Source organism: Sminthopsis crassicaudata, chromosome 5 (genome assembly GCF_048593235.1).
Source record: "Sminthopsis crassicaudata isolate SCR6 chromosome 5, ASM4859323v1, whole genome shotgun sequence".
NCBI classification, from domain to species: Eukaryota; Metazoa; Chordata; class Mammalia; order Dasyuromorphia; family Dasyuridae; genus Sminthopsis; species Sminthopsis crassicaudata.
The window spans coordinates 79,414,208-79,437,930 of NC_133621.1; the positions used below are offsets into that span (position 1 = coordinate 79,414,208).

Here is a 23,723-nt window from a genome sequence, read left to right on the forward strand (position 1 = left end):
TCTTCAACCCCATTACTTTCATTTCTGCCTTTTAGGGCAAAGCAGAAGACAGCTGTTATACCCACCCCAAGTCTTTTTAAATACTAACTATGCCCAGTGCTTTCACTAGATCTTATACCATAAATTCAAGACCCTCCCCTATTCTGGATGCCTTCTCTAGGACATTCTCCAACTTAACAATTTCCTTCCTCAAATGTGGTACCTAAAACTGAACACAACATTCTAGCTTTGGCTTGATCAGAGTAGAGCCAATTATGCCCTTATTCCTGGACACTGTTCCTCTTTTAACACAACATAAGATTTATTCATTTTCATATGTCAATGGGCTGTAGTAGATAAAAGAGCCGACCTGAATGCCAGGAAAACCTGGGTTCAAGGGCTACCTATGATACATATAGGACTTCACATACTGTGTGATCCTGGATGAATCCCTTGACCTCTTAGTATAATCAACAACTCTAAGATTTAAAGTTGACAGCCCACAATGATGGAGAGGAGTTTTTCATCAGGTTTTCCTTATATCAGTGAAATCACAGATCTCATTTTTTTTGGTTCCTGCATTTTGCTAATTATTAATCATATAATCCACTAAAACTTTTTTTTCAGATAAACTGCTGTTTAGTTATACTTACCCGTCTTATATTTGTGAAATCGATTTTTCATCCCTAGAGTAATTTTACATTTACCTCTATTGAGTTTCATCTTCTTAAATTTGTTTCAATGCTCTAGCTTATCAAGATGTTTTTGAACCCTGAACCTTTTATCCTGTGTATTTACTTTATTTATTTATTTTTGGAGATAATTTGCACATTTGATAAGTACTATCTGTGACTTTATCTTCCATTGATAAAAATGTTAAGTAGCACAGGCCAATAAAGCATGGATAACTCTATAGAATTATCATTTAATTCTTAATGACTACTTTTTTAGGTCTAGACATTTTGCTAATTTCATATCTAATTAATTTCACATTATTGTGCCCAATCTCTTTTCTAGGTTTTCTTGATCAAGGTAACCCTAATATTCAATTTAACCAGATTAGCAGTGTAGAAAAAAAGTGGAGAAAAAAAAATACATGTTATTCCCAGTATAACTTTTAAAAACTTACCTTATACTTTTCCAGGTGATTCTGGGAGGTGGCAAAGGTGGAAAGTAGGGAGAAGGGATCTAATACTTTTTGGGCCCCGTAGTTTTTAAGGCCTAAAGAATTGGGAATTACTGCAATCTTTTGAATAAAGGATCAGCATGACCCTAACTACATTTCAGGAAGATTCATCTAGCATTGCTGGAAAAGATAAATGGAAGAGGGAGAAAGCTTGCATAATGATCTATTGAACTAATCTAGGCATTAGGCGAGGATGGCTTCTATTGAGGTGGTAGAACAGAAATGGAAGTAGATGTTAGATGTGATGGAGAAAGAATGGGGGGGGGGGACTGTGACACAGATTAAAATTGTGGGTAAGGGATGAAAGATTGTGAGGTTTAGTCAAAGAGAGTAACATTAGTGAAAATGTGGACATTAGAAAGATTTGATTTGTCTGGAATCAATATCAATATGCATTTATTAAGCACCTACTGTATTCATAGTGTCCAATTTAAGATTGACTAAGACTTAATCTTGATCTTGAGAAGTTTTTTGATCTACTATGACCTCCCCTCCCCCCATGGTAAGTGTAAGATAGATTTAGTTTAATGAAATATTTATCAGCCAATTGGAAAAAAAAATGAGTGGGACTTGAGAGAAAAGAGTCAGTAAGATACTATCACTTACCCTAAATCAGGAGTCCCCCCAAAGGTTTCACAAGCTGAAGGGAGGGGGCGGGGAGGGCTAGTCACATGAGCGCTCCCCGAGAGAGCCGATGGACAGCTTGTGGTCCTCTGGTACCCTCAGGCTCTCTGGAGGACTTAAGGCCTCCAGAACTTGGGTGACCTGGATCGGTCATGGACAGGAGTCACCTGGGATGGACTGCGATCTTCATCGTGGGCGGGGAATGTTCACACTGATGAAACGATGGATGCACAGGTAAGAATGTATGCGGGGGGTGGGGGAGGAGGAGGAGAGGAAGTTAGAAGTTTTAGCATGCACATTTCAAGACCACAAAGAATTTTTTTAAACATTGGACTAGGGAAAATGAGTGGGGCCAGGCGGTGAAGGAGCTCAGGCTCGGTCTCCGGTCGGCCCCAGCTGGGCTCACCCCGGGTTCTCACAAGGCCTCAGGCTGTTAGGGCCCGAGCCCACGGGTCCAGCACACCCGACCCTCGAGGGAAAGTTCCATCCTCCTGCCCCCCCTCCGCCCTGCTCCCTCACTCGGGTCCCCGAGGCGTTCCACTCTAGCTCTCCACTGCTTTCCCTGCGTCTTGTGCTCACGCGCACCCCCTAGGGAGGACAAACCCCCCTTGGGGGATGGATGCAGATGCGCGCACACACACCAAATCACGCACACACACTCGCACCCACAATCACGCTGGGGGCGCGCGCGCGGGTACACACACACACAACACACACACACACACACACACACATCACACACACAATCACGTGAACGTGACAGCCACGCTCTCCCAGCGGCAGGAGTAGGCAGCAGCAGCAGCAGCAGCGGCCGGCAACGGCAGCAGCAGTCGGCAGCAGCAGCAGCAGCAGAGGCAGCAGAGGCAGCAGCAGCAATAACAGCCGCCGCCGCCGCTGCAGCCCGGGGGAAGCGAGCGCGAGCCGGAGCCTGAGCCAGAGCCGGAGCCGGAGCCCGAGCAGGAGCTAGAACCAGGCGGTGGCTGCAGCGAGAAGGAGCCGGGAGCTGACGCCCGGACAGTGCCGAGCCCGGCGGCGCCTCGGGCCGGGGGGAGGGGTGGGGAGGGGGGCGGCTAGCCTTGGAAGTCACCTGAGGTGGCCACCTCCCCCTCCCCGTTTGCCACGGAGAAGACCTACGGACACTGCGAGGCCGACATGGCGGGGCTCCACTGAAGGAAGCCGTCAGGGAGGAGAGGAGAGGGGGGAGAGAAGAAGAAGAAGAAAAAAATCCCTGCATTTCCTCCTCCTCCTCCTCCTCCTCCTCCTCCTCCTCCTCCTGCTCCCACACACCATCCCTTTGCTGTGACTCCTCGTCCTCCCCCGGCGTCCTCCTCCTACTCTATGCATTACTAAAACGGCGCAAGGACTGCATCGGGAGGAAAAAAATCTCTTGCAAACAAAGAGAGAAAGAGGGAGCGAGCAGCGAGGGTGGGGGGTGGAAAATCTCCTAGGCGAGCATGGCGGACCGCAGCTTGGAAAGCATGTCTTTGCCCCTGGAGGTGAGAGCCCGTTTGGCCGAGCTGGAGCTAGAACTATCCGAAGGTAAATGCGATGAATGCAGCGGCCTCCTCCCTCTCCTCATTCCTCTTCCTACTTCTCCGCCTTTTGCCTTGAAAAAAAAAATGACATTTTCCCCTCTGCCTCCTTCCCCCCGGCCCCCTCCCGCTCACTCCGTGCGACTTGTTCCAGTGCATCTGGAGGGGACTGGCAGTTGCTGGAAAGTGACATTTTTCAGAGTGTGTGTGTGGTGGTGGCGGGGGGGGCGGGGAACGGGGGCGGAGGGGGAGTGGGCCTTTCCCTCTCCCCTTCCCCACCCCCACACTTGGGGGCTCCAGGCAATTTCAGGGTCTCCTTTGGTCTGATGAATTTTGCTTCTGCAGTTGTTTACTGTAGGTGTAAATGGATCGGGGGGATCTGTCAAGAGAGCGAGAAACGAGAGGCAAAGACGCTCTCACAAAGATCCCAGATACCGTTCGCCTCTCGGGTGACTGACCAGGCTGTCTCTCTCCGCTGGTCTCGGGCACCCACCGGGTCGGGCTTTGGAGAACATTCCGTGGCGGCGTGTATTTGCGGTTCCCGATGGCGTAGCGCACCCACACGCCGCCTCTCCCCTCGCCCCCTCCCGTTCTCTACCTTTTCAGGGGCTGCTCTTTCTTCTGACTAATTTCCACCTCTCCTCGCTGCCTCCTGCCACGGCGCTGGTGGAGGAAGGGAGGAGAGGGAAGAAGAGGCTCTGGCCGCAGTTTGTACGTTTCATTACGGAAGATGGAAAAATCTTCGGGGCTGGGCTTGCAGGGACCTCTGTCCTGCCAAGGAAATCCTATGTTAGTGAAATCCACGCTATCCCCGAACTTAACGTCTGGCCATTCCTGGAAGCGTGAGGCGAGCTGCACTGTTAGAGTCCTCAAAGATCGTTTGATTAGAGAAATCACTTTATGCTGTGATTGGAGTTTGGGATTTGATGGTTGAGGATGTTTCTGGGCTTCTTGGTTCTGGACAATAGTTGTTGGGATAAAGTACTACTGACCTTTTTTTTTTTTAAATGTGAAGAATATGGCAAAACCTTTAGCGCCTCGACTCCCCAATCAAGCTTCAGATCTCACTTTCTGAGTAGTATACTTAGAATGGGTCAGATTTGTTTAAAAGAAAATAGTTTCTTAGGATTATTTTCAAAACAATTGATTTCTTGTGATGGTAGAAGCTGCTCAAAAGACATGAGTATTAAGTGGATTTTGCAGTGTTTGATTCACTTTCTCAAAAAAATTTTATAAAAGTTTAAAAGTGTTAGTTTCAAAATATGCATTTTTTGAGTGATCAACTGCCCCACTTCTGAAAGGGCATGTTTGAGGAGAAAAATAAGAATTTGTATCTTTGGAATAAGAGTAGTGTGGGCTATTGAACTTTTTTTTTTTTTTTTTTGTAACGGTTCTATGAGGGCTCCCAGCCAGAAAATGAATTTCCTCATGCCAATTTTCATCGGCAGGGAGGAGCTGATGTTGACATTGTATTTTCCTTTTTAACACTTTCAGGATGAAGGGTCGTATAAACTATAGAAGCTAATATGTGTGTTTAAACTTGCTTTTTCAGTTCTCTATTGACCATTTTCCTTTTTCATATTTCAAATTTGATTTACTGCAGTGTATATTTAACCAACCCCCCAAAAAGAGAGGAAGAATGTTTCCTAGGCTATAATGTGCTGAGTAGTCAATATTCTGATTATTTGGAGAAGCGATTGTGAATACAATACTGCATGCTGTTATACCAGATAGTCACTGAATTTCTCAGAAGACTTTTTATCCAGGAAATAAAGTCCATCATGCAGTTGCCAGAGATAAATATAATGGTATGATTGCTGAAGTGTGAAGTACATTCAGGCCATTGGCAAAACACTTTATAAAAACATCTGTACACCTGTTTTTTTTTGGGAGGGGTACAGGCTCATATTGATAATTTTTTTCTCATTCTCTCTTCTCTACTTTTTAAAAAAAATCTCTCTTCATCCTGACCTTTGCCTCTTCTTATTTTCTGATTGATCAAAGTGTGTGTTTATCCATTAAGTCAACAGATTCTATTTGTTATATGTTTGTTTTTATCATTAATTCAGACAACTATTTCTATCTTTCCCATTCCCCCCAAGTGAAGTTATTTGTTACTGATCTGGAGTAGGCACAGTCCACTTGCTGCTAGCAGCTTCTTCTTTTTTGTATTAACTATAATTCACAGAGTATTAGGGATGTATGAGAAATGCCTCTGTGATTTGTAGGGTATGTGTATCCTAAACTAACTCCTTGGAAATAGTTGCTTTACACATAGTTGATTTTTCAGGCAGTCCTGCTCTTTGATGGAAAAATCTCCAGCTTTCCCCTCAAGATCAATATCAGGGTCTTCTTACTTCCTAATCACAGCAAAGTTTTTTTTTTAGGGGATTGCAAAAGCAGATGAAAGAAACCAAGCTATGCTCAGCTAAACTTACCCTGTTCTGATTTTTTTTAAAGGGCCCTTTATAGCACGGTTGTATAAGGGGTGTGTATATATGCACATATATAAATGTTTAAAGTTTTATTATTGTTCTTACTCCATAAGCCCAGCCAAGAGTCTGGCTTAAAGGTTTGAGAAGAGTAAATTCAAAGGCCTGCTGCTTATGTGCTGTTCTCTTTAGCCACACCCACACACTGGAAAGGCAATGGCCAGGTGTGTCATCTTTGAACATGAGGGACAACTATATTTATGTTGGCTTTATAGAGAGTTCTTTAAGGCCATCCAGAATTGCATATGCTCCCCATCTCCCCCCAACCTCATAGATCATTTTGAATGGTTTAAATGAGATGCATTAATTTGTTTTCCCAAATAGCTTGGAGGTAATCAAAGAATCAATTTGTCAGGACAAAAGTCTCAGTGTTGTTATAAGAAGGTAATTCTTACAAAGCCTCCCATAGTACATTGGACTCCTGCTAGTGCATTCCTGAGTGTGTATTTACATACATAGTGTCCAAGATTCAATTATGTTTAAATTATATATTTTTTTCCTTCAAACAGGATTCCTTAGGAGAGGAGTTTTCAAAACTTTATTTTTGTATTTTGTTGAAGTGTCAAAATCCCGGAGAAACAGTTGTAGAATCATCAGTACCCAGGGCCTGGCAAGAGAAAATAGAATTACTTTTAAGCAGATGACATAAATATGCTTATTTTTAGAAGGCTTTAAAAGTTGTGGTAAAGCCTTTGCCAGTTTTTGTATTCTCTGTTCCTAGACTCCAGGATCTAGTTATGGTCTGTCTATTATTGGTCTGCATTGTTCATTTGGTATTGTCCTGTACTCTAATGTATTTTGCATTTATTGGGTCATTGTTTGGCGAGCTGTTGTAGATTTATTTCTTGGCTGGAGAGCTTAAATCATTCCCAGCCCCTCTTTCTTGCCTATGTTACTACATTGCTCCAGTACTTCCCTCTCATTGGGGAAAGCAAGAGCCTTCTCGCATAGGAGAACAATATTGTCAGCAAGATACAAGAACATTCTGTGGGGAGATGTGGCTGGCAGCCTCTTCTGTAGACACTAAAAGTATCACATCTGCATGTCTGGATATATCTACTGGTTTGGGGCCAGGGATCTTGGTCTGCTAGTGTCCTTGGGACTGAGTGGCAGACAGACTGATTAAACCATACCACTGAAAATGCCAAGTTGAGTAGAATTATCTATTTTGTCTCTGGTTGCTTTTTTGGGGGGTATTTCTTTCTCCCTTCCTAATATTTCTACTTTTGAAAGATACTTTTTTTTTTTAAAATTTGGAAACTTGATTAATTGCTAGGATTTGGTTTAAGAAGTATTATTGCTCCCTCCTCTTTCATTTCCCCCACCTCAACAAGCCAACTTATATCTATCTGCCCCCAAACACTTAAAATAAATCCTCCACTCACACTCCCAGTTTGCTGAATTTCTTAGTTTGGGGTCAGAAACTGATTGCAGTGCATCTGATTGAAAGTTCCTCTGTTAACTAATCTAGATTTTCTTTCTTTTAGTTTGTTTTCTATTACATAATAACACCTTGTTTAATATGTAACAACGCCCAGTAACTTGTCTACATTCAGATTTGTGTTCTAGGAAGCAAAAGTTTGATACATTGTTCAATTTAGTCTTTCTTTTCAACTTGGTTGAAAGTATTGCTGAATTTTATAAAGTTAATGTTAGTTTATAATAAAAAACTTTTAAAAATGTTTACTTGATTCTTTAAAAAAACATTGCTGTCATTTTTCTGTGACTGTTGCTTCCTCAGAGTTCCTTCCTTTATAGGAAATAAGTATAGTTAAGTGGAGCAAACAACATGGGTCAGATCTGATGATGTATGTCTCATTCTCCATCTGTTGGCTACCATTTTTCTTCTAGAAGAGGGAAACTTGTCTTGCCTTAGGTGCTATGAAGTAGCAAGGGATTGCATCCTTATAGTCCTTGTGTGATTTACTGTTAAACGATTTGGATTCTGCTGGAACATATTAAAATAGTCTGAGATAATGTATGAAAAGCCTTTGGATTTTTGCAAAAGAAGAATATATTCTTTTTATTGGAGGGATAGTAAATTCTGTAAGAATGGATGCTATACAGTCAACCAATGTTTACAGACCAACTATAATATGAATTGTTAGAAATAAAATAATTCTTTCCATTGTCAGTTGAGAAGTTCAGTAACTGAGGTGACATCTGTGAAATTGCGTTCAGGTTTAGCAGTGTTCCTAATAGGTCTCCAATCTGCAGTTTTTCTAGAATAGGGTGAGAATTGCTTGGAGAGAAAGGTGGAGGACTCATGCAGGTGTCAGTACCTCTCTTTGTTGGTCAAGGAGCTAAGAAAGCAGGTTCATTTATAACAGCCAACCTTTATCACACAGGTGGCAGAAGTTTTTTTTTTAAGCACTCCTTATGTTATTATTATGGGACATGAGTCAGAGGTGGAGACTTAGAGAGGCTTTTAATATTTGTGACTGTCTTGCTGTACTTTGAGAGATGTATTTTCCTTCTTTAAATATCAGGACCACTTAATAACAACATACTTTGAGTTGCGTGGATAAATTATTCCTACTTGCAAACATTTTTTCTGACAGTCTCATTATGTAGTTGTTACTGTTATTTTTTAAAACCAGCAAAAGAGAATCACCTTATAGAAAAAATCTTTTGAAAAAAAATTCCCCTCCCTTCCCCAGCAGTATCTAATTAATGATTTGTTGTAAAAAAAATTGAGAGTTTATCTTCCATAGAAGATGGTAGTTGTTAAGATGCAGTACTTTTCCAGTGGGGGGGACTTAAGAAATACTTGTTACTGAGACTTATTTACTTTGTAAGAACTTTGTGAGAAAAAAAAAGTCATACAATAACAATCTGTCAGGTGTTATGCACAATGAGGTGAAATACTTTTATGCATAAATTTAAAATATAGTTACATCCAATATTTTTACAACTGTAAATGACTTGAATTTGGAGGAAATTTTAATAGTCCTACATAATCAGTTATGAATATGACTTAATTTTAATGTTATTTCCTTGAATGAATAATTGCAAATATTAAATTTACCTAGGGTGTTGGAGAAGTTATTAACAAGCCTAGATTACTAAGATTTCTTTGAGAACTGCTGGCCAATATTATTTACTATAACATGTAATTGATTTGAATAGATATGATCAATTATGACATTTGCAACATCATTTTACTTTTCAATATTTGCTACAAATTTTGGTTTTGTGTTGAAACTATAAGTTTTGTAGTATTTTTTGTTATAATTCATGGGAAATGTTGCTGGATAAGATAGTTTTCTGCCTTCCAAATCTTCTTTTCTTGATTCCCTCCCCTAATGGTTTGATCTTCCCCTGCTTTTTTTTTTTTGAGAATTGATTTTCCTAAGTAGCAGTTTACACAGGGAAACATTTGTAGTACTGGTTGGTTTTTCCCCTTCAATGTACAGAGAAAGAGTATTAAAAAATCTTGGATTTAGTGTTCCATACCATTGATTGATTTGGTAGTTCAAAATCATGGCCTGGTTCAAATGCAGTTCTTATAACTCTAACTCTATTTACCCTGTTTGGAGTTCAGCTATCCTTTGGAAATCTTAACAATAGCTTTCAATACCTAATTTTCTACTTCCAACATCAGCAAGAGGTAGTCTCTCAAACCTATGAACTCTTAGAACATTTTTTTTTACATCCTGCATGCCTTGTATTATAATTTATCTAATCCTCATCTTCCCTACTTGACCATGAGGGCAGGAACTATGTCTTTGCCATCTTTGAACTTAACTTACATAAAAGAAGTACTTTTAAGTAATAGATAAATGAGTGCATGGATAAGAAGTACAGAGAGCTCTTCTTCTAGCTCTTCTGTAAAACAGTTATGTCTGTAAGACATAATATACCATAGGGAAAGCAAAAATATTCCTTTCCCAAATAGTCATCATATAAATTCATTCTTTCAACACATTTATTCAATAATTTCAGTGTGCATAGATATCACTGGACAAGTTATCAGGGGTTTACAAAGAAGAACCGTGAGTGGTCGCTGCCTTCAAGGACTTCAGTCGGTTTGGAGAAAGAAAACATATACTGGAAGTTATAACAATTTAAATTTCAATGTAGCCATAATGTCATTCTTGAACTTCTCAAAACCAGACATGTTGGTTTCAAGCAACTTAAATTCCTTTTCCATTATTTACTGCCACCTGACACAGTATTTTTAAAGGACTGATATTGCATGTGCATTTGTGCTTATATTTTAATATTTCATTATGTGAATGATTTGGAATTGGGAAAGAAATCTTACGGGGTATATTTATCCCATCTAGATTGTTTGTGTATGTGTATAAGTGTGTGTGTCTTTTTATTTTAATAGAAAAATGGCATGACAAAGTGGACAGAATGATGAATTAGGAGTCAAGGAGGCTGGAACTGGAATTAGCAAGAGTGTAAAACCTAGTCAAGATAGGCCACACTCTTTACTATATTATCTTACTGCTTAAAAACACACTATTTAACTGAGCAGACAAATATCCATGCATTTTTCTACTCATTGAGGTGCTACTATTTTTAGGCAGTGAGATGGCACAATGCAGAGAATATCCAGACTTGGAGGCAAGTGTGAATCTGGCTTCAGACACTTACTTAGTGACTTAGGGGGAGTTAATTATTCCTCTCAGTCTAGATTCCTTCAAATGTAAAGGAAGAGTGATTAGGTGAAAAGTAAATCCCTTTGCCAACTTTAGCAAACTTACATTGATGAGGATGTTCTGTTTTTCATTTGTTTCAATCATGATTGACTATGATCCCGTTAGCAGTTTTCTTGGCAAAGATACTGATGTGGTTTGCCATTTCCTCCTCTATCTCTCATTTTACAGGTGAGGAAATTGAGGCAGATAGAGGTAAGTGATTTGCCAGGAGTAACTGTCTGAGGCTGGATTTGAATTCAGGTCTTTCTGACTCCGGCCTGGCACTTTATTCACTTTACCATCCAGCTTCCAGAGGGGGAAATAAAAGGAAGAGGAGAAGGAAGAAAAGGAAGAGAAGGAGGAGATGATGGTGATGGTGATGGTGATGATAGCTTCCTTGTATCCCATTGTATCCTTATGTACATAGTTTGGCTCAGTCAGTATTTATTGTTGATGGTGATGAAGATAGAGCTGACTATTATTGCAGTGAGTATTCAGTTCATGAAGCTGGGAGCTGTAAGTGGTATAGAATAAATCTAGAGATATGAGAGTACCACTTGATTTTCTGGGCATAGTAAGTTGAAAGATGCCATCTTCTTATAGGTGATGATTTCCCTTTCTTACCTTTGGACATCTAGAAGTATAAACTGGGTTACTATGAGTGATCTCCATGAATTATGAAGGGAGGGAATTCCTTGTTCAATTTCTTTGTGGTTGAGTATATAAATCAGACAGACAAAAGAAAGCCCTTCAAGATTGTAGGTTCTGGGTGAATTCTATGATTGATAATGGATTGAATAGACTTTCTCTCATTCGGGATGCTGGCTCTAAGATACTGACTGCTTATCAGATGGGAAAATTCCTTCTTAAAACACTGAGGCCCTTAGTTTTGTGAATATGCATTAAGACTCCTGAAACTATTCACATTGGCACCTGGGAGGCCAGCCTTACAGGATCTCAATATAGACAGATGCTTTATTCTTGTGACTGACTTGACTCATCAGTTCAATCATATGGCTACTTTGATCTTTTTCTTTTAGAATTAGGGCTAGAGTTTGAATTTACCTAATTAATTAGTAGGTTTAGCATAGTTTTAAATATAGTCTTAGTTGAGAGCATAAAGCAGTAGTATGCAATCTTTTGAATGTCTTTTGTCCAAGACCATGAAATTCATTTCTTTCCCTAAAAATCTCTGTATGTCACTTCTTTTCTGCTTTAAATATTTTAAAAGATTGAATCAAAGTTAACTTTGTTTTGGCAAAAGAATTTTGTGATATCCTTAGTATAATTAGTATTGTGAACCAGAGGTGAGATTAGAGACAGCTATTTGTTTTCCCTTCAGTAACAAAAATATATTTTTTGAAGAAATTTTAGGGAATTTCTTTTGCTTTCTCTAAAATTCAATCCATTTGAAGATAGAGACATTTCATAGAATTGAAGAGTCTTAGGTATGGAACGAATCACAGAGATCTATCCATATCTGAACAGAAACCTCCTCCATTTGATTTTTTGCAAGTGTTTTTCCAGCCTCCTCTTGAAAAGGGACAACTCAGTATTCTTGAAAGCAGTGTTCTCTCTCTCTCTCTCTCTCTCTCTCTCTCTCTCTCTCTCTCTCTCTCTCTCTCTCTCTCTCTCTCTCTCTCTCTCTTTCTCTCTCTCTCTTTTCTCTCTCTCTCTCTCTCTCTCTCTCTCTCTCTCTCTCTCTCTCTCTCTCTCTCTCTCTCTCTCTCTCTCTCTCTCTCTCTCTCTCTCTCTCTCTCTGTGTGTGTGTGTGTGTGTGTGTAACTGAAATCCCTCCTCTTCAGTTTTCACTAATTACTTCAACTTCTGCCCTCTGGGGCCAAGTGGAATAAGTCTGTTCTTTCATATGGCAATCTTTCAAATATATGAAGATAGCTGTTATTTTGTCTCTAAATTATCTTTTCTCCAGGCTAAACTTCCCACTTTTTTCAACTGGTCATGGTGCCAAAGCCTCTTGTCTGCTTTGCCCTGCCCTGGCTGTGCTCCAGTTTATCCTCCCCAAAATCTGGGATCCAAAAGTGAATATAGTCCAGATGTGGTCTGGCTATGGCAGAATACAGTGGAATTATGACCTTCCCTGTTCTCAATGCCAAGCTTCTATGAATACAACCCAAGGATGAACTCTTTAGGTTGCCACGTCATTCTATTGGTTTGTATTTGACTGGGTGGAAAGCCCTGGGTACAGTTCAAGGTGGCTTTCCAAGGTTAGGTAGGCAGTCGGTGTACCTGTGAAGTGCCCAGTTAGGTGGCCCCATATTCAGGGAGGGGATGGGCTAAATGCTTTAGATGCCCCTCCCCCACATGCTTGCTGCTTGTTTATGTTATCCCATTGCTGGCCACTGTCAGATTTCTTCATTTTGTTTGTTATAGAGAAAGCTTGCAAATCTCTTTCACTTCCTATTTTCACATCTGATTTTTCTGCTCAAGTACTGCCTTTCTCCAATAATGAAAAGTATAGGGAGCTATCCCTCCCCCATATAATAATACTACGTTTCAAATCATTTTCACAAAGCCTTTGTTAGGTATCAAGTCAGCATATTTTGGCAGTTCCAGGGAGGTGGAAAAAGACTGGAGTCTATTTGGAGAAAATAATGTTTTCCTAAGTTAGTCTCAAACAAACAAACAAACAAAAGGCAAGTTGAGGTGATGTAGTTTATGGCAAGATTTTGGATAAAACTCTTACTAGTAGGATGACATGTATGAGATATTATATTTGATCTTACCAGTTGATAGTGTGTAGCATTTAGAGGCAGCTAGACAGTGCAGTTGGTAGAACTCTTAAGTATTGAATAAAAAAAAAATCTTGGTTCAGCTGTGAATTCAGACAATTACTAGCTGTGTGATACTGGGCAAGTCACTTAAACTCTGTTTCAGTTTTTTCAACTGTAGAACAGAGATAACAAGAGTATTTACCTTGCAGTATTGGGAACATCAAATGACATGTTATTTATAAAGTATTTAGCATAGTGCCTGGCACATAAATGTTTATGACCTTCTCCATCTTCACATGTTATAACTACACATATTAATAGAAAACTCTTAACCATTCTTTTTTATATTTATTTTTTTAGAATTGCTTTTAGGCCATAATATTGTTCAAAAAATAACACTGGGTATTTTAGTGTATTAGGTGCTTTAAGATTGGAAAATTTATTTAAGTGTCTCCAATATGGTGGGGAAATAGTAGGTTTTGATACACTGTTGCACTTATGACTTGTAGCACCAAGATCATTTTGTAGGTTATTTTTTCCCCATTCATTTTTATTCTTAATTTTTTTTTGTTTGTTTGTGCTTGCAAGGATTTCCTCATTTAAAAGTCCATGTTTCTGTATATGAAACATTCTTAGTCTGGGATAATGGTATTATAGTCTAGGAATGTTGTTTGTGTTTTTTTTTTTTTTTTTTTATCCTGTGTGTGCACGTGCATGTATACACACCTGTGTTCTGAGAATCTTCATCCATCCATCCATCCACCCATCCATGGCACATTTATTGAAGGCCTGCTATATACTAAGTGCTGATTGTAGGTCTAGGAACCTTATGTTGCTGGCAGAGTAGCCTCCTCCTTCTCTCTCAGCTATCCCACTAGATGCTGCCCATCCATCTCCAATAGGGGAAATGGAAGGAGTCAGTCATCTAACACATCCCTAGCCTTGACTTTGCAAGTATCAATGCATAGCAAAAAATCCTCAGTTTGTCGTCAGGAAGGATTGCCTGTACCTTTATCTTTAGTCCCTCTGAGGTCCTTTCCCTGTTTTTCTCTCTTTACAATTCCAGAAACTTAATGCAGTGATACCATTGCTATTGAATGGTCTATGTCCCTCTATTTCTCTGTGGTTCCATTTACTCACTATCTGTATAACTTTTAAAATTAAAATAGTCCTCCTTGGCTACAATTCTCTTATGTATTATTTCTTCATATTAGAACTAATGTCTTTGGATGGCAGGATCTTTTGGGTTTGTTATCTCTAGTACCTAGCCCTGGACTTGACCTTTAATCAGGACTTTTAATTCATTCATTTACAAATTCATCTGACTCATTGATTTATGTATAAAAGCCCTTACCTATTTGCTTATGTTAGACCATCCTTAAACTGGAAAAGTGTCAGAGTGAAATACATATGCATACTCTCTGGCTGTGGTTTGTCAGCTGATGTCTGCTGGTCAGTTGGGAGGGCTTGAACTGGGTACTAATTGCCCTGGGAACTGGTATGTAGTTTATGAACACTAAGTGTTAGCTGATAAGCTGGGACATGCCTAATGCATTTTCTCTGACCCAAAGAAATCTTTATCTTGGTTAGATTAGAGACAGTCCATGAGTAGGACCTTGAGAATGGGTACCTGTCTTTGGTTCTTCTACCTACTGAGATTCCCCCCCCCCCCACCTCCTCTTCAAAAGAGTAGGTAAGAGTCCAGGAATGACTGAGTACTTCTTCTTATTTCCACTTATTTGGGCCATATTTTGTAAACATTTGTGGGAATCATAAATTTAGAATGCCATTAAATCAAAGAATTTAAAAGTTAGAAGAGATCTAAATCATTCTCTAGATCAACCCATTATGTTTAAATGTTTATATTAGCATATGCATTTTTTAGCTTATTTGTTTGGTCAGCTGTTTTGTTTGAAAATTAAAAATTAAATGCAGACATTTCAGATCCGTTTATTTATTTCTTCCTGTGTTCCCTAATTGTATCAATAGTTTCTTGTGTAATAATTAATGATTGTAAAGGTAACACACAGCATTCAGGTAAAACTGACCATCTAGTGTGTGTGTCTAGGCAAACAATTACTGAAGACCATGGCAGCTGGACTTCTAGTTAGCATGATTAAGCTTTGAAAACCCCTTATGTTCCTATTTTCTGTGGAGATTTTAATGGTTCTTAATAGTTTTTGAGATTCAATATGAATTTAAGGTGCTTTTAAATTGTATGACTGAATTAATTCTGTTTTAATATAAAAAAACAGCTTCAAAATCAGAGCCAGAAAATGGCAAGACAGGAATACCTGTTAGAGATCAAAAGAAGTCATGCTTAGATCAAAACTAACTACTTATTTAATTATCCACATTAACGAAAATTTACTGTCTCTTGAATACAAGAGGAATATTGTCCTATAAGAGAAAGTACTCTATGTATATGTGGAATGATATTTCTTAATGAAAAAAAATCCCACTTTGCAAATAAATGGATTTCCTGTCCAAGTCTTAGCATACACCAGAGTCAACACATTGTACTGGGACAGGCAAATAAAGAGCCAAGTGATTCTTCCTTATTTTTTTTTTATTATGCATTAAGGCTTTGGGAATTTTTGGCTCTCTAGTAATGTCTATAAAACACTTATGAACAATGAGTGGGCTTTGTTTTCTCTCTTCCTTATACATGGTTATTGGTTATTATGTATGCTGGTAAGATGCTAATAAGGCATTTCAGTATTCCTTTTCTGTAAAAGAGGGAAGATAACAGATTTCTGAATCTATCAAGGATTATTTCTTCTTTTTAATTTTTACAGGTTATTCTCTTCTGCCACCCCCACCCCACACACCATTTAATTTGCCCATATTTCTTACTTTACTCCTGGAATAGTTGGAACAACCTTAGAAAATACATGCCTTATGTAAGTTGGCCAATACATCTGGTCTTCTGGGGTATAGTTCTAAACATAAAAAGTGATTTGGTGAAGTCTGAACTTATTGGGAAATGTGTAAAAATAAAGAGAGGACATTTTCCAGGGATATTGTAGAATAGACCAGCCTCGGGTTGACAAAGAGGGAAACCTGGAAGCAGGCTCTAATGTGAAATATTCTTGAGGAAGAAAGATTTGCAAAAGGCAAGAGGGAGGAATAGGACCCTACATGGGACCAGCTTTTTGGCCGATGACATATCTGCTGTTTGACATTGAGAACATTTTTCTAAAGGAAGGAATCCCAAAGGAGAGACAGAAACAGGTGGTAGCAGGAGATGCAACAACTCTGACTTTGAAGACTGACAAGAAAACATGGAGAGAATGATATATGGAACAAGGGTCATCCCTTGTTTGAGAGACAAATTTAGGATCATTAAAAGGAAGAGTGACTTTAAACAATAGGTGTGGAATAATGGAGTTTTAAGACTAGAAGAAACCTAAAATATTATCTAGTCCTACAGCCTTTTTTTTACCCCCACAGCCTTTAAAAAAAAAGATGATAAAACTAGGAAAATCTAGATAACTCACCATGTTATACCCTTTGTGTTATTGTAGCTGTTAATTCCCCAAGAAGAAATGCTGGCATGTTGGGAAAAAAAGATTTCAGAAACTTTAGCAGAATATATATCCACAATTATTTAAGAAAAAGCATATTCCTAAGTTTCAGGTTTAACCTTAAAGCAGAAAAATAGAAATATGACTTGCTCCTTACCATTACTTTTATACTTTTCTTCTACCACTATCACTCAGCAGTTTCTCCTTTTAGACTCATGTTATCCAAATTTATTGCCCCATCTATTGGGTTACAGTATCCATTATCTTCTTGGATATTTCTCCTTTTTTTTCAATGGCATGGTCAGTGATTGGCTGATACAGTCTCTCTATCTCAACTTCTGCCCTCATCTTGGAGAACTTCAATTTAATGAAATACACACACACACACACACACACACACACACACACACACATATATATCTGTGTATATATAGATCTGAGTATATATGTATAAACATATACATGTATATATATGCATATAATTAAATCTACATATATATCTTCTCTCAAATATCCTAACTTAATAGTTTCTTGCTCTACTCAATTCCCATGATGTGTTCACTCCACCCTTGCCTCATGCAGAGATGCTGACATCCTTAATTCTTTTATCACCCATGAGTATTTTACTTACATGATCACAAATTCCACATTTCCTTATTTAAAATAATCTTTTACTGTTCCAACTTTCTTGTGTTTGAGGGCCTCTAAACCTGTTCATTGTCCTTACCATGACCTCCATTTCCTCTATTCCTTCTCTCACCCATCACCCCTATACTAGTTATACTCCCTCCTAATCTTAACATCTTGGTAAACCAGTTCAATTCTCAAATCTTTTGAACTCCTGTCTTTTTACCTGTGGTGCTTTACCAAATTTCAAACTTGCATTATTCCCATTATTTACCTCCTTTCACATTCTAAATTTATATTATTTAATCTCAATTAGAAATTCACTTCACTAAAACAATCCTTCTACTCTTCCCCATTGATTTGCTCACTTGCTTCAATGGCCTTTCCAAACTTCATCTCTACTCAAATGTTCTACTGCACTCTTCACATTATCCTTTCTTCTGAAGACCTATCATAATTCTCCAAAAAAAGGAGACCATTCACTAAACGCTCTCATTTTAGACACATTTTTCTCCTTCATTTCTGTTCCACAGGAAGGTAACCCTTCTTGTCAAGAAAAATCCCTCTTTGAACCTATCCCCTAGTGTGTTGTCCAGAATATTACCTCTTCTTTCATTCTCAATCTCTCTTAACTTCAATCTTTTGCAGGTATGCTCATGTATCCAGCTTGCTTAATTATATCATTATTGTTAGGTATAACCTCTCTTTCTATTTATGGCTCAATTTCCTTTCCCCCCTATTTTTTTGGGGGGGAGGCAATTGGGGTTAAATAACTTGTCCAAAGTCACACAGCTGGAAAGTATTGAATGTCTGAGCATGGATTTGAACCCATGTCCTCCTGACTCCATGGCTAGTGTTCTATTCCCTGCATCATCTTGCTGCCCTCGATTTCTTCTGAAAGTTATCTATATTAAGTGCTTTAACGATCTCTCTATTCAGTTTTCTAACTCCTCTGTAGTCTGATGTTCAACCCCATCATTCAATTGGAACTGCTCTCTCCAAAATTAATAATAATGTCAATTTTCAAATCTAATGGTGTTCCTTTAGTCCTCCTTTTTGATCTCTTTGTGGTTTTTGACACTGTCGAATACCTATATATTCTACATATTTTCTTCATTTTAGGTTTTCTTGACACTAATTTTTCTTGGGTCCCTTCTCATTTTTATCCCTACTTTCATTGTCTTTTGCTAGTTCTTCATCCTGCTTATATCCACTAACCGAAAATTGCCCAGGGATCTCTCCTAGATCCTCTTCTCTACTTTCATCTCCTCTCTTCTTTTTTTCTCTCCATATATACATACCCCTGCACATTATCTTACTTGGAGATCATAACAGCTTTTATAATTTCTTTTATCTCAATTCCTAGATTTATGTATCCAGCTCTAGATTCTCTCTGGAATCACAGCTATGTCTTACTAATTGACTTTTGGACATTTAGAATTAGATGTTACATAGGCACTTCCAATTCATCATGACAAAAGCAGAAATTATCTTTTCTCCCAACCCTCTCTTCCCAACTTTTCTACTATTGTTGAGGGTACCATCAACTTCCCAGGTACAAAAGCTGAATGTCATCCTTGACTTTCATTCTCATTTGCTCCATATGTCTAATCAGTGATCAAGTATTATCATTTCAACCATCACAGTATCTCTTTTATGTATCACTTCCTCTTCACTCATAGCTACCATGCTATTTCAGGTTCTTCTCATCTTTTACCTTGATGGCTAAAATAATTTTTTAATTGCTGTTCCTGCTTTGAGTTTCTTCTACTTCAATCCACCAGACCTCTTCATCTGCCAAAATGACTGTCTTAAAGGGTAGGACTATGAATACCACCCCCATCTGTACTATACATCTCAATAAATTCCAGAATTTCTGCTATTTCCAGTATCAACGATAAAGTTCTGTTTTGGTATTTTAAGCTCTTTACAACTTGGGTCTTTCTTTCCTTTTCAGTCTTGTTATGCTTTTTCCTCCTCTACATACTATATATGCACCGACCTTCTTGCTTTTCCTTGTCTAATACACTCCAGTTCTCCTTTTCATGGCTTTGCACTGGTAATGTTCCTCTTGAACAGCCTTTGCCCCTCACTTTCACCTCTAAGTTTCTTTTGCTTCTTTTAAGACTTTTCAAATCCCACTTTCTGCAGGAAGGTTTTTTTTTTTTTTTTTTTTTTTTTTTTTTTGATATTCCTCTAGCTATTAGTGCTGAATTATATTAGTGTTCTGTATATACCTTGTAGGTACCTAGTTATTTACAGACTATCTCCCTAATTAGAGTGTAAATTATAAATGTAATTAGAGCTAGTAGGCTTCTTGAGGGAAGGAATTGCTTTTGCTTTTCTTTATTCTTAGCACAGTGTGTAGATGTAGCACATTCTAGGCACTTGTTTATTGACTAACAGACATGATCTTCTACAGTGTATACTATGAAGCTCTGGATGCTAGGCCTTATTCATTATGATAGTTCCTATGTAACATTCAGTAGTAGTAAAGTAGGGAATATTAATGTACAGTCAATCAGTAGACTGTTGCTCAGGGCTGTTAATATGTTAATAATATTGTTGCTCATTTGGTTGGTTGAATGATTTCACAATGAAATTTTTTTTTTTTTACATTATAGTGTAGTTTGGCCAAATATATTAATAATGCTCATTCTCCTCCTTCCCTTCCTTCCTTCCTTCCTTCCTTCCTTCCTTCCTTCCTTCCTTCCTTCCTTCCTTCCTTCCTTCCTTCCTTCCTTCCTTCCTTCCTTCTTAATAATGTTCTTTCTTTCTTGGTTTCATTTGTGAATTGACTATATATTGTTCTTTTACTTGATTACAGAATTATATGGCAGTATTCTTAAAAAATTTCTAAACTACTAAATTTCTAAGCTACTGTCTAAAGTTTAAAGCCTCTGGGTCAGTTTGAGGAGCAGGAGGCTGAATTTAGAGTTTGAAGGGAATATACAGCTGGATGTGTAGACTTTCCTATCTTTGGCTTGGTGGGATTATCATCTTGCCTCCATGTGGTGTAGCTGAAGATCTGATTTGGGGGTCCATGTTATTTTTAACATAGAATTTTATCACATGTTTAGCTCTCTGTGAATATGTTACTTTTTTACAACTCAAGCTTCTTGTATTTTGATTATTAGGGGTGGGTTAAATGACCGACATAATTATTTTAATTGCCAGTCATGTTAATGTTTGTAAAATTCCATGAAGACAATTTTTGAAACTGATTTTTAAAAATCTCTAGTAGACTTAATCTGCTTAGTAAACTAGGATTGTAGTTTCCTGTCCTATTGTTAATTTAGCCTTTATTATTATATTTATAGATCCTCTAGAGGAAGCTATTTAGTGATTATTTATAATTACCAAAAGAACGTAATGATTAGAGCATCTCTTTGGAATATGTCTTATGTTGTAGTTTTCCTTCAGCAAAAGCCAGAATCATAGCCCATGAAAATGTAGGAGGAAGCACTTAGCCTTTTAAATGGACTTTGTTCTATAATGTGAATCTGTGGATTAGTAGCAGAAGGTCACACATTATCCTTGGGTAAGAAAACAGAATTACTATCTATACTTTTCTTTCATTTTCTCCCTCCCCTACCTCTCATCCTACTTCTGTCTGGCTAAGTTGGGGGTCTTATTATGTATAGTGTCCTGTGTTGTTAATGGCTGTCAATAGTGAGGTTTCTACTTGAGCCTCAGCTAAGGATATATAACACATGCAGACATGTGCCAGGATGGGCACTTTTTAATGACTTAAAGCCTGTTCTAGTGGATGGTAACCCACAAGGGACATAATTTGTAAACCTTGTCCATGGTGTACAGATGGTCCATCATGCTTATGATGGGTATTGCTCTTGTGGTTAGAGGGATGTCTGTGAGATTTTTCTTTAGCTTAATTAGAGAATTTCCAGAGTTGAATTTCACTCCTAGAAATGCAATCTTAAGATTTAGAGGTGGAAGAGCTTTTGGAGATCTCCCAGTTATCCCACTCATTTTACAGATGAAGAAGAAGTACCTTATTTGCAGTCACTAAGACAGTCAATCACAGAATTGGAATGTGAACCCAGATCTTTGACTCTAAATCAAATGATCTGTTTACTTTGCTATCATAAAAATAAAACTAAAGCTTCACATTGGTCCAGTTTACAAATGCTTCCTGTGCTTGTACACTTTTCTTGCCTTATTAAAAATAAATACCAGACAAATATGGTTTGTGCTTTGCATATTTCCAACAGAGCTTCTTGTAAGAAATGGTTAATGTTTTCTCTTTGATGGAAACCATGTGAATTGCTTAAACAGAAAACATGGATTATAAACTGTATCTTCAGATCATCTTTGCATATTTATGATTGCACCTGTTATATAAGCTATGAAAAATACTCAGCTTTGTCCTATTGGTGCCATGGTTATCAGTTTGGAGAAAAACAAGATCATTTGTCAATTTAAGTATTCTAAATCTAAGGAAGTGCTCTTATCTGCATAATAATGCTCTCTTAAAGAGAGATACCATTTGACTTTTAGCAGGATTATAGTCATGAGATTGTAGTTGAATTATTATGCTGAACTCTGAGTTAATTTTTTTTTAAATTTAGCATAAGGTTGTAGTATAACAGAACATTTGCCAGAATAATGGCTTTTTTTTTTTTTTGATACAAGTGAAAATCCTACTGTCCTTGCTTTGTGATACAGATGAACCTTTGAACATTTATGAAATGATAAGGACAGGGATTTAGGAATCATCAGCCAAATCACCCTATCTTCTTTTAAATGTCTTATTTTTAAAAAAATCTCATCTTTACCTAGTTTTTTATTAAACATTCATCTTACTATTGACTCTGGAAGTCCTGCCTTAAGACAGTCCCTAATAATATGTGAGTGGACTGGTCTAAATGCTTGATTACCAATGAGGAAAAAAAATTTCCTTTAAGTTGCTTCTTGGGCATACAGTTTATTCTTTGTTATTTGGATAGAGAATTTTCTCTTTGGAAAGATTTCAATCTTAGCTTAACTTTCTTCTCTTTCCCATCCAATATCCATCTTCCAATTTAACCTAGTCAGTGAGTATTCTGAGTATACAAACATTAAAAAGTTGACCTTCATAAAACAATTAGGAAAATAAATCTATGAATAAAACATCATATACTGTATTGTGAAGCCAGATAGATTTATTTTGGATTGTCCTTGGGACTGTGTGTTCCATTATCTGGAAATTAATGTCTGAGATAGATGACCCTTGCAGTCCCTTTCAACTCACATTTTATGATTTTGCAGAAATTATCCTATGTTTTGTTTTTCTTCATGACCAAGAAGATCTTGGCCTTTGCTAAGCAACCTTGGTAGTAAGTGTTGTGGTTTTTTTTTTTTTTTCTAAGTAAGACTTATTATTTATTATTTGCAGTCATAAGTATTTGCAAAATAAGGCTTTTTTGACTTGAACATCACCTAAAATAGGATAACTTCAGTTGTAATATGAAAAGTTGGACTATACTTTTGAAGAATAGCAGCTGGCTTTTGTTCATGTAGAGAGTTCTGCTTATAAAAAGTTGAATTTTGTACCCATAATTTGGACCATTTCTTTTAAAAAGGGAATTGCTTTTATAGTGGGAGTTTCTCTAGAGATTCAGGTTAAGTTTCTATGTTATATTTTTGTTACGGTTGCTTAGCATTTGTTCAACCTTGGTGAGAGTAACCCTTTATGATCTAAGAGTAACTTATCTGTTGGGAAGTTTTAACCCTAAACAAATCTCCCCCTGCCATCCAGCACATAATGAGTCACTCTTCCTTCTCCTGTATGTTTGCATAGATTAAAAGAATGGTAACTATTTTTCATCTTAGGTTATGAAAAATGTGATTAGAAAGTAAAATCTCCTAGAAATATATAAAATATATATATATACTTTTGTATATGTATGTTTAAATACACACACACACACACACACACACACACACATATATATATATATATATATATATATATATATATATATATATATACTTATATTTACTCTAGAGCCAAATATAAATTACCCTTGGATTTTTCTTTCTTTTGAATTACTTGTTGCATTACTTAATTCCATTAATTCATCCATTAATCCATACCCATTTATTGAATTTCTGTTATGCTAATTATAAAAAACTATGAGGTATAAAAGCTCATCTTCTGCCCTTCAGTTTATAGCCTATCTGAGAAGAAAAGACATGAGCAAAATGATGAAAGAGTTAAAAAGTTTAAGATAGCTAGATCAGACCTGTCAGAAGGCAACTTAAGATCTCTGACAAAGTTGTAGCTCAGATGCTAAGTAAACTGCAGGAGTTCAAAGAATAATCTGCTATGTGTAGGATGGTGTAGAGGAAAGAGAGGTATGGGAAGGTTTTATA

The 23,723-nt window shown here is 37.7% G+C and overlaps 1 protein-coding gene across 5 annotated transcripts in view; it reads left to right on the top strand.

Moving 5' to 3' along the window:
- The first annotated feature begins 2,634 nt into the window (after positions 1 to 2,634).
- DIP2C (disco interacting protein 2 homolog C) overlaps positions 2,635 to 23,723 on the top strand; it is a 578,672-nt gene continuing 557,583 nt past the window's right edge. For 3 of the 5 annotated variants that reach the window (XM_074267254.1, XM_074267258.1, XM_074267259.1), the window contains exon 1: positions 2,637 to 3,328. In XM_074267254.1, coding sequence (XP_074123355.1) covers positions 3,244 to 3,328 — 85 coding nt within the window. In that variant the 5' untranslated portion in view covers positions 2,637 to 3,243. Of the gene's footprint in view, positions 3,329 to 23,723 lie in introns of all 5 variants that reach the window. The other 2 variants (XM_074267256.1, XM_074267253.1) reach the window with 2 other exon arrangements.